At 35.9% G+C, this 11,918-nt stretch overlaps 1 protein-coding gene across 1 annotated transcript; it reads left to right on the top strand.

The window, feature by feature from the left end:
* Positions 1–10,655: 10,655 nt before the first annotated feature.
* LOC149180158 (abscisic stress-ripening protein 3-like) lies at positions 10,656–11,454 on the top strand. The gene is made up of 2 exons (XM_089415929.1): positions 10,656–10,957; positions 11,073–11,454. Exons 1-2 carry the CDS (start codon positions 10,772–10,774, stop codon positions 11,253–11,255), a joined length of 369 nt encoding a protein of 122 aa, XP_089272055.1. The 5' UTR covers positions 10,656–10,771; the 3' UTR covers positions 11,256–11,454.
* Positions 11,455–11,918: the final 464 nt, after the last annotated feature.

Here is an 11,918-nt window from a genome sequence, read left to right as displayed (position 1 = left end):
TCCTCATTTCCTCCTATACCAAATCATACCATAGGCACTCCCAATTTGGTAGTTTCTCCCTCCCATTCATTGAATCTTGGTAGTTGTGCTAGATCTTGGGAAGGCATAAAAGGGCTATTATTACCAAATCATCCTCTGCTATAGTAACACCAAATTGACCAAGTTCATCACGACATTGTATGACCTTGCTCAGGTACTATGGAATGGTCTCATTCTTCTGCATCTTGATATTTTGAAGTTTATCCTTGAGCGTCAACTTCCTGTGGTCACCACTATTATAGAACAGATCTGTCAATTCTTCCCACATTGTGTACTGAGTCTCTTTCCCGTGGATATTTGAGACAATATGATCTCGCACTCCCTCCAATATGATTCTCCTTGCCTTGGCTACACACTTTTTCCATTCTGCTAGATCTTGAGCATCAAATGCCGCTAGTTTTAGAATATCATAATCAATGAATTCCTTCAACCCATTATTTTCCAGAACTGCCTCCATGTAGTCCTTCCAAGCAACATAATTCGAGCTTCCCTCAAGTGCATGCTCGAGCCTTAGTCCATAGAAATCCATCCTTCTAGCTCTGAAGAATTGATCTTACAAATCCAATCCTCCTACAATAAAAACTTCGAAATCTCTTTTCTACAGTAAATCCAATTCTAATACCATGTATATATTAATGTGTAGATTCAAAAATGCTCATGAAATTTACTAAATCAAAAGAATTGAAGCTACTCCACTGATCTATGGAAGTTAATTCACCATCTAGAACACAAAACATAGACATGCAAAAGGAAACATCACACATGAACAAAGATTTATCTAGAGGAAAGCAACTGCTCAAAACCCCTTCCTATTTGTATTGCACTAATCAAAGAATAGAGATGAAATACATATGCTTGATCAAGCTTTAGCACATCCTGCAAGTGTATAGTCTATCCCTCTACCTGACTTATTGAATCTGGCCAACACTTAGCCAATTTTTAATCCCTCCAAGCTCCTATCTCCTTGCATTTTTCCTCCAGGAAATTGGCCCCTATTATTTAGGAATTTCCCACTATTGAATTGCAAAATTCCTCTAGGAACTTCCTCTGATTGCATGCACCACTTGTACACATGGGAATATGTGACAACCGATAGTACATTGCCTTGGAATATCCATATCAACTAGGTAACTCGAATTCTCTGAATGAAACAAATATTTTGGGTTGATTAATCAGTTAACTGGTTGATCACTGAGTGTGGTTGAAGTTCCACTTCCATGACTTGACCTCCATTAGTTCTTCTGAAAGTTAGAACTAGTTTAACCGAAAATAATTCAAATTAACTAAAATAGATTGCTACAAATTAGCAATCAATCATATTGAAATGAACTCAATCTTCCACAACTCGAATTAACTGAGTTAATTGAGTAACAAGTTCCATGTCACCTCAATTAACTACCTCCAAGTGTTTTCCTGAAATAGAAATTCAAATTTTCTCTAGTTTGACCAAGGCAAAGTCAATCTAAGATTTTCTCGTTGCATTTTCAACACTATGCAGGGGGGCCACATGGCATCTAACTGAAGGGTCCACATGTCACTACAGGTCTAGGCTAGCATGGAGGGATGACCTGCTTTAAACCTTAGGAATGTTGGCATTTCATATATCTTTAAATTCTTCATCTCGCTATTAGATCCATCGAATCTAAGAAAATTTACTTGATCTTTAACTGAGTTAAACATCATGCAAGTTTATGTGATATCTATCATAGATTTGACCATAGGACGATAGATCTTCCCAGAAAATGCTCATTGTTTAATAAATTTGGTGTTTTTGGTTCTCATTACAACTTCCAACTTCAAACGATCATAACTTCTCATCTAGCGGGATTTTTTCAAGTGTGATATACCGTTGGAAAGGTATTAGAGAAGATGTTTTTTAGAATGACAATGTTTCTACCTTAGGCATCCCCTTTGACATCAATTCCACTTGTTTTCATCAATGACAACACTATGTGCAACAATATTTTGGTTTCTCTCTTTTGTTGGAATCTTCCTTGAATAGACAAGCTTCTTTATGGGATACCTCTTGGACTATTGGTACTTGATCAACTCTTTCGTCTACTACCTCTTTCTTGGTGGGTGCTTTCAAAACTTCATGGTAATAATTCAGATGAATTTGTGGATGAAGCTTCCACTACTTATCAACCCATTAAGCATTCATCTTACAATTAATGCAATAGGTCATTCTTCAAAAAAAAATTATTTGGTCATTGGTCTCCGTGTTGTGAATGAACAAGATTGTCAATGTGAAATTTGTATTCTTGGAAAGCATAAAAGAGACAACTTTCTTACATCTTCTAAAAGAGTAAAAGAACCCTTAGAGTTAGTCCACATAGATATCTGTGGACCAATGCAAACATAATCCATCATGGAAATCTTTATTTTCTGACCTTTATTGATGTTTATAACAAGAAAATATGGATTTATTTTCTTAAAAGCAAGTCTGATACTTTCTCAAGGTTCAAAGAGTTAAAAGTATAAGAATAAAATCAAAGTGGTAAGATTTTGAAAGTACCCGGGTCAGACAGAGGAGAAGAATACAATTCCAAAGAGTTCGCAGTGTTTTGTTGATAATAAGGCATCATTATACAAAACACAACCAGATACACTCCATAATAAAATGGAGTAACAGAATGAAAAAGATAATCAATCATGAATATGACAAGATGCATGCTTTGCGCAAAGGAGTTGTCCAATGAATATTGGGCTGAAGTTGTTGCTACAATTGTATATATTCTTAACAATTTTTTTGACAACCAGTGTTAAAGATATAATACCTCAAGAGGCTTGGGATGGTAAGAAGGTGAATGTATCTCACTTTCAAATATTTGGTCGTGTATAACTTGCACATGTTTCAGAGAAGATGCGAAAGAAAGTTGACAAAAGAAGTGAAAAATTCGTCTATGTAAGCTACAGTGAATAATCAAAAGCCTACAGACTCTACAATCTGCTACCAAGAATTTTTTGTTAAGTAGAGATGTTAATTTATTTAAAAACAAATCTTTGTGTGAGAAAATTGATGAATCTTCAGATCAACATGTTCATACACCAAGGCTGCCAAGATTTTAGGTAGAAGAAGAGCCACAACACTTTGAAAATGGTACTTCTTTCAGTAGTGAATCATCATCTTCAAAAGATGATTAGAAAACCAGAAGCATCATGGATATATATGAGCAAGAACATGATTTTGAACAACAAATTATCTTTTCCTTTATTTCCTATCAAGCAACCCACTTTGAAGAGGCGATAAAAGAGAAACATTGGATTGATGCAATGAATCAAGAAAGCATAGCCAAAGAGAAAAAAAAACTTGGGAATTGGTTGATCTGCCAAAAGACAAAACCAACATTGGATTCAAGTGGATCTACAAGACCAAATGGAATGAAAAAGGAAAAATCGAGAAACATAAGGAAATTATAGGTGCCAAAGGATTCTCTCAAAAACTTGGCATAGGTTATGGTGAAACCTTTGCTCCAATAGCAAGGTTATATACAATCACAACTATTTTGGCCTCAAAATAAATGGCAATTTTTTCAATTGGATGTCAAATCCACTTTTTTAAATGGCATATTGGAAGAAGAGGTTTATGTGGATCAACCACCTAGTTTTGAAGTTCCAGGACAAGAACATAAAGTGTATAAGTTGAAGAAATCCTTATATGGCTTGAAAAAATCTCCATGAGCTTAGTACACTCGAATTGACTCTTACCTCATCAATAGTGGATTCGACATAAGCATCCATGAGCCAACTCTTTATACAAAAATAGATCATGAAGATAAAATTCTTGTTGTTTGCCTTTATGTTGATGATTTGCTCTATACAAGTAATCTGATGTTAGAAGAATTTAAAGCTGCCATGTAAACATAATTTGACATGACTGATCTTGGCCTCATGAAGTATTTCTTGGGATTTGAAATTCAGTAATCAACAAATGGTATTTTTGTCTTTCAAAACAGTATGCCATTGACATCCTTCACATGTTTAGAATGATCAATTACAAACCAGTTGACACTCCAATAGCTCTTGGCACCAAGTTGAGCAAACAAGATGAAGGACCATCAATTGATTTTACTTTGTATAAAAGTCTAGTTAGTAGTCTCCTATATCTCACTATAACTGGACCAGACATCATGTTTGTAGCTAGTTTTGTTTCCATATTGATGGAATCACCGAAGAATTCCCAGTGGAAAGTTGCAAAAATAATTTTAGGATATGTTGCAGGGGGACTAAACTATGGCTTATTGTACAATAATTATGAAGATTTCTCACTCTCAAGCTACACAGATAACGACTATGGAGTAAACATAGATGATTGGAAAAACAGATTAGGATACACTTTTCACTTGGGAACAAATCTGATCCCGTGCACGTCCAACAAATAACCCATTATTTCAATATCTTCTGTAGAGGTAGAGTATGTAGTTGCAACTTCCACAACTTGTCAAACAATATGGATAAGAGCCAACTCCTTTTGAAGGATCTTTCACATGTTCAAAAGGAGCCAACTCCTATTTTTTGTGATAATAGCTCCACCATTTCCTTGTCCAAAAATCATGTGTTTCATAAAAATATAAAACATATTGGCACACACTTTCACTTCATTAGAGAGCTTGTCAATAATGGAGATATATTTCTTCAAAGATGAAGGACCATTAATGGATCCTATTTTGTATAGAAGTCTAGTTGTAGTGAGATACAAGAGACTACCAACTAGACTTTTATACAAAGTAGAATCAACTTATGGTCCTTCATCTTGTTTTCTTAGCTTGGTGCCTAGAACTATTTGAGTGACAGTTGGTTTGCAACTAATCATTCTCAACTTATACAGGATGTCAGGGGCATACTTTTGTTGACAGACAAAAATACCATTTACAAATTGTTGGATTTCAATTCCCGAGAAATACTTCAATGAGACTAAGATCAATCATGTAAAGTTATGTTTGTATGGCAACTTTAAATTCTTCGAACATCAAATTACCTGTATAGAGAAAATCATCAACATAAAGACAAACAATGAGAATTTAACCTTCATGATTTGCTTTTGTATAAAGAATTGTCTCATGGATACTTTTGCGGAATCCACTATTGATGAGAGCTTGTCAATAATGGAGATATATTTCTTGATTTCTATGGAACATGAGATCAACTTGCAAACATTTTTACAAAACCATTAGGAAAACCTCTATTTTAATTTTAGAGAGAAAACTTGGGCATTGTAAGTGCCAATAATTGTAACAACTGAGATTAGGAGGGGCTCTTGAGAGTATTAATCTCCCTATCTCATCTTTGTTTGTTAGGACATGGCTCTGTAATAAACCAGAGATGAGCAAGAAAACTAATACTCGTCAAAGTAACATAGCTCTAGACTCCCACTGAGACTGAATTGAATGAAATAAAGACAAATAGATCTTAACTAATTATGTTCTAGTATACATCCAGAAGAAACAACAAATACTAATTTGAAAAATACAACCATTTAACAAAGATACTTAAATAACAACATTTTTACTTCTTGCTGTCCAAATTTGTCCTGTAGATTATTGTTCATATTTGTTGAAAAATTATTGGCCTCAAGAGTACCGTGCTTTATGGCAAGTGATCCATTGAAATGGTAAAAGAGCTCTGAATCTTGTTGTACATGAGATCATCAAAGATAATTAATCCTGGCTCCAATTCTAAATCTCTCTTTGAGAGAATATCCGTTGTGGAATTGAACTCTCTATATATGTGCTAAAAACTAATAGCTCGAAACTTCAATATAATTTCTCTTGTTCTGAGTTTCCGTGCTTCTAAATTTAACACCTCCAGGCGAGCCTCTCCTTTCAGCTAATTGATAACACATTTTAAGTCTCCAAGTATATGCAAATGATTAATGTTTTTTTGTTTTGCAATCATCATAAGAGTCCATGCAGCAACCAATTCAGCCTTGGTATTTTATCCGAAGCCAATTTCAATTTTATATTGGATGGACATATTTTCTGTGAACATAATCATCCCTCCATGGTATTTTATCCAAAGCCAATTCCAATTTTATATTGGATGGAACTATTTTCTGTGAACATAATCATCCCTCCACCTCCACACACATTTTCTTGTGCTGCCCCATCAAAGAAGCCTATCGGTTGATATTGTGATATTTCTGGGAATTGTACTCTTCTCTATGATAACAATTTCTGAAGGGGAAGAAATTCCCGAAATTGTGAAATCATTTTGGAGATTAGAACCAAAATATATATTTCATCATCTCTGAATATTATCTCCTTTCTCAATAACCAGATGTTCCAAGCAACAAATATAGGCAAAATACTAAGATGATTATACTTATTCGCCCAAGAAAAAAGGATTTCTTCAAATGAAGACTTCTTCATATCTTCCTTAATGCCTAAAATTGCAAAATGGAAGACCAAATATATTGTGTGAAATTATACTTGTTGAAAAGATGTTCCGTGGTTTCTTGTTGTTGTTTGCATAAAACACATCCACTAGGTTCGTGAAAGCCTCTTTTTTGAAGGTTTTCCTAGGTCAAGATTCTGTTGTGAAGTACCAACCAAATGAAACATCTTAACTTGGTAGGAATATGTCATTTCCAGATATATCTATACCACCATCTATTAATTATTTCCATCTCTGAGTGAAAAATCTCCTCGTATGTTGAGTTGGCTTTGATCTTTCAAATAGAGAACTCCCAACTCCAAAGCAAAGAGTCCCTGCAGTTATTTAATCTTACTCCATTAAGATTTAACTCTTTTATGAAATAGCTTCATTCCTCTACTAAAGCATCCCTTAATCCCAAACCAACTGTTGTCATCCAATAATTTTGATGCAGTTGGGAATAGAGAGGATTTTTTATATCATGAAGATAAGTAAATTCCCTTGCTGCCAGAGGTTGCCTTGACTCTAAAGAAAAATTGTATACTTTGGCCCCACCAAAAAAGGGATCCTTGCCAAGAATGACTTACCTTCCGTCCCCCACTTTCCAAGCTAATCAATTAAAGAGATGGGGATAGGATGTCATAAGAGCTTTCCAAACCATGGAACCTTTTTTGTGGAGAGAATATGATTGTTTTCTGATCGATTCTACAACCTTTTCTCTGTTTATATATATTTCTCTAATGACATGACTCCACAGATGAATCCCAAATAGAATTCTCCACATATTTTTCAAAGCTAATGCTTTAGCAAACCAAGAAATATTTTTAAAACCCCATCCTCCTAGCTTTTTAGGGATGAAAGGATGGACCGATTTGCAAGATATATATTCTTTTTGTTACTTTTCCCAGCCCACAAAAAATTAAAAATCATATGTCTGATCAGAGCAAAAATAGAAGCAGGGATTTTTGCCAAAGACAACCAAAATACTAGAATATTCTCTAACATTTATTTTACCAAAATCATTCTACCACCTAAAGATAGCCAATTATAGCACCAAAGATTTATTATTTGTTCCACTTTTATGATCATCCACATCCAATCCTCTTTGTGATAATTATTAGGTTTAAGATAGAAACCAAGGTATTTAAATCTCGTCTCCAAAGTTGACGACTGCAATGGGAGGAATGTTTGAATTTCAACAAGAATATCAGGCTTGCCATCCTAGTGATGGAATGAAGATTTATTGAGATTAATCTCCATACGAGTGGCATTACACAAGAGTAATATACATTTGTGGGAAGCCGTCCATTCAGCTACAGTGCATATCCCTATAAGCAAAACATCATCCACAAACAATAAATGAGAAATATAAATACTTTTGGAAATCTTTACGCTGCTAACGTTACCAGTATGCTTTTCCTCCAACAATAAATGACTCAGACCTTCCATCACAAAGTATAAACATGAGCGGAGATAACGGGCAACCCTGTTTAAGTCACTGGGAGGTAAAGAAAAATTTGGAGGGCGACCCATTGATTTGGATAGAATAATTAGTTGAAGTAACACATCCCATAATGTAGTTTGTCACTTCCATCCCTAAACCAATTTGAAGAAGAATAAGTCTAAGAAAAGTCTAGTTGACTTTATCGTAAGCTTTGTTCAAATCCATTTTGAGCAACATTGCCATCTGTATTTTGATTTGATAGAGTGAATGTCTTCGTGAGCAATGCCAATAGCATCATGAATCTGCGTATCCGAAAGAAAGCCAAATTAGTTGGGAGACATCATCTTAGCAAGAAAACATCTGATTTTGTTGGAGATAATCTTGGAGATAAGTTTGTAGACCAAGTTACATAAAGAAATAGGTCTGAATTCCAAGAAGGACTTAGGCTTAGAACTTTTAGCAATTAAAGTAATATATGTAGCATTGATATCAACAGAAAATTTCCCAGTCCTTCTTGATTCTTCCACCATTTGACATAAGTCAACACCCATAAGATCGAAGGAGAGGAATAGCTCCACTACCCAACCATCGGGACCCAACCATCAGGACCTGAGCTTTTGTCCTTTGAAAATTATTTAAGAACTCCTTTTATTTCCTCTAGAGATACCGAGCCTCCAATTTGTGTCGCTTCCTTTTCACTGAAAAAGCAAGGATATAATTTAATAAGTTGTAGTTGGGAGCAGATATTGAAATTCCTAGGATCTGAAAGAGGGAATAGAAAGAGGAAGTTGCAGCTTCTTTTAATATGCGGGATGCGATCGAACTTCCCTCTTCCAACTCCAGCTCCCAAATGGAGTTGATGTTCCTTCTATGACTTGCATAGTTATGGAAAAATTTAGTGTTTCCAACTCCCTTTTTTATCCAAGTAGCCTTGCTTTTTAATCTCCAAGCCTCTTCCTCCCTTTTTAGGATCTGTGTTTTTTTATTTTCCAGATAGCTCATTTTCTGTGCTACATCAACTGAGAAAGAAGAAGAGAAATTTTGTGAAATGTGTTCATATTGAGCTTCAATATCTATGAGATTTTTTTGTTCATTTACTTTCCAGTTTCTCCCCCAGTTGATTGTAGCCTTCTTTAGACTCCTAAGCTTGCTGATCATAGAGGTCATGGGCGAGGTGGACGAGTTGTCAGGGTAATTTTTCCAAACCTCTTCCACCATCCTCCTAAAAGACTCTTCTTCCAACCAAGAGTGGTTGAATTTGAAGGGATATTTATGATGAAGCACAAATTCAGTATCCAAAAAGATGGCCATATGATCAAAAATCTTATCTTGTGCTATGCATGATATGGTCCTCCTCACTTTTTCAATTAAAGAATTTTCCAACAGAAAACTATCCAGCAGCTTAGCTATGCCATACATACCTGATGTGCCATTTCTCCAGGTCAGAGAGCGAGGAAAGGGAGTAATATCACAGAGATTATGTCTTTGTAGCATATCCAAGAAGTAAGAACACATAAGGTCAAGATGTGCTCGATGTCCCCATGACTCACTAGCAAAGATGGTAAAGTTTAGATCTCAAGTAAGAATAAGTGCTTGGTTTGATAGAATTCCACTAAGTGATACATGGTCCCAGAATGATTGTCTATCATAATAAGGACCATAACAATTAATCAACTTTATGGGAATAGGATAGCCCCTAAGAGAGCATTCCAGAAAAATACCCATGGATGAGGAATAAACCTGCAGTGATGCAACAATTGGATCTGAGACCTCCCGACAATCCATTTGAGTCCATATTATAGGATACCCAACCTAGACACAATTTCTGAAGGTTCTCTAGCATTATCGCCAGAGACCATAGTTTCTTGAAAACATATGATAGAAGGACGATGAGTACTAATCAGTGGTTTGAGGGCAGAAAAGTTTGAGAACCCCCAATCCTACTAATATTGAAAAATAAAATAATCATTATTTAAACATGGTTATGGGCATCAAAGCTCTAGAGTCTCTTGAATCATTTTCAATATCTTTAGGTGAAATAAGACCTAAGCCTCCCTCAATAACCTCTTATAAATATGTCTCTGTAACTAGAGCTGCTTTTTTTGTTTTGTTTAGAAAGAAGGTTCAAAGAAAAGATTACCCACGGGAGTAACCCCTCTAAAGGTAGTGATCGGCGACAACTTCCAAGCATCTATAAACTTCCAAGCATCTTTATAGGTGAATATAACTTGTAACTTGGAAAGGATATGATTTCCCTGACGGGATGGGGAGAGGATAGGATTCTAAAGCACTCGTTTACTTGTCTTGGATTTTGTAAACCAGTGCTCCCATGATGTGATTGGGAATTTGTTTTATTATTTTGGCTTTTCCCCAGCTATGTTATTCAGATTTGATTTAAAAAATAATAAATCCATTCCACCACATGGTCAACCCACTTGGAGTATGGAAACTGTGCACCTGTTTCTACTTTTTCAAAGCAATAATCAATGCTGTTGTAGATAATCCGTGGATTTGGATTCGAACGACACCGTGACATGAAGACTAACAAAACATATTCGGACGGGAAGGCCACTTGTTAACCTGTCCTCCTCTCTCACACAAACCGACCCAGGCTACGCTCTGGATATTTATAGATGTCACTGTCATCCCCCATTTTCCTCCCTTCTTTTCCGTTTTGAAAAATAGATGGATGGGAGGCACCGCCTAGTCTTGTCACCGTCAACTTCACGCCGGGCCGGGGTTTCCACGCTGTTAATCTTGTGCTTCACATCCAACGCTGGCTACATAAACACCCACTATGTTTCTCATTTCTCACATCACATCTCATCTCATCTCATCTGGTTTCGGTTCTGTCAAGCCATTTCTGTTATTTTTTTTAGAATTGTAAGGGTCAGTGTAGTGTGTGTTTTAAAGAAGATGTCTCAGGAAAAGCAACACCACCATCCCTTCCACCACAAGAAAGATGAGGGCACAGATGTGTATGCTGCTGGGAATGCTGGGAATGCTGATAAGTATGAGAAGGCAAAAAAGGAGGAGAGGCAGCACCAACGTAGGGAGCAAATGGGTGGACTGGGAGCTGTAGGCACCGGAGCCTTTGCATTGGTACTATCTACTCAACATCTCTCTTTTTATTATGTAGAATAATATATCATGCTATGTTCTATCAATAGAAAAGTGTAGTGAGATCTGATAAATTGTTGTTGTTTGTCATGTGCAGCACGAGAAGCACGCAGCGAAGAAGGATCCAGAGCAGGCCCACAGGCACAAGATCATGTCGGAGATTGCTGCAACCGGTGCACTGGCAGGAGGGGGTTTCGTCTTACACGAACATCACGAGAAGAAGGATTCCAAAAAAGAAGAAAAAGAAGCAGAGGCCAAAAAACATCACCACCTCTTCTAGCTCTGTTTCTTACTATTCCTGCAACTAAAATAATGTTTTCCCTTACCTGATTTGGTGTTGTGTTGTTATTAGATCCAGATCAAGCTGCTGTTAGTTGATCCGTCATTCCCTTCCCGCCACATACGTAGAGTCGTGTTGTGAATAACTAATATATGTATTTGGTAACTCTTGTGATTAACTTATGTATGGAGTTTCCTAATCCTATAGCACCATTCAAAATTTTGTTGTATTATCGGTATCTGTATAGCTAATAAGAATTATAGCTAATAAGAATTATCATACGAATTATCATACCTTGAGAAAAAAAAAAACTCACTTTCATTTAATGAAAAAGTAAGTTTACATGTACATAGTTTTGAGGAAGAAAAAACGCTATGTATTTATATAAGATATATAAAAAGTCCCATGATGAAAAACAAAAACATCAACAAAAACAAACATATGATCCAGTAAAAAGTTCTGGATAACACACTAAAGAGTTCTGGATAGCACAGTAAAGAGTGAAGAGTTCTGGATCAGCATAGTAAAGAGTTAAGAGTTCTGGATAGCACAGTAAAGAGTAAAAAGTTCTGGATCAGCATAGTAAAGACTAAAGAGTTCTGGATCAGCAGAGTAAAGAGTAAAGAGTTCTGGATCAGCAAAATGAAACCATAAGCATAAAAC

Source organism: Pinus tabuliformis, chromosome 3_2 (assembly GCF_031772625.1).
Source record: "Pinus tabuliformis cultivar Carrire ecotype Pingquan chromosome 3_2, CPIR1, whole genome shotgun sequence".
Taxonomy (NCBI): Eukaryota; Viridiplantae; Streptophyta; class Pinopsida; order Pinales; family Pinaceae; genus Pinus; species Pinus tabuliformis.
The sequence above is the reverse complement of the archived record's forward strand: the minus strand, read 5'-3'. Positions and strand labels throughout refer to the sequence as shown.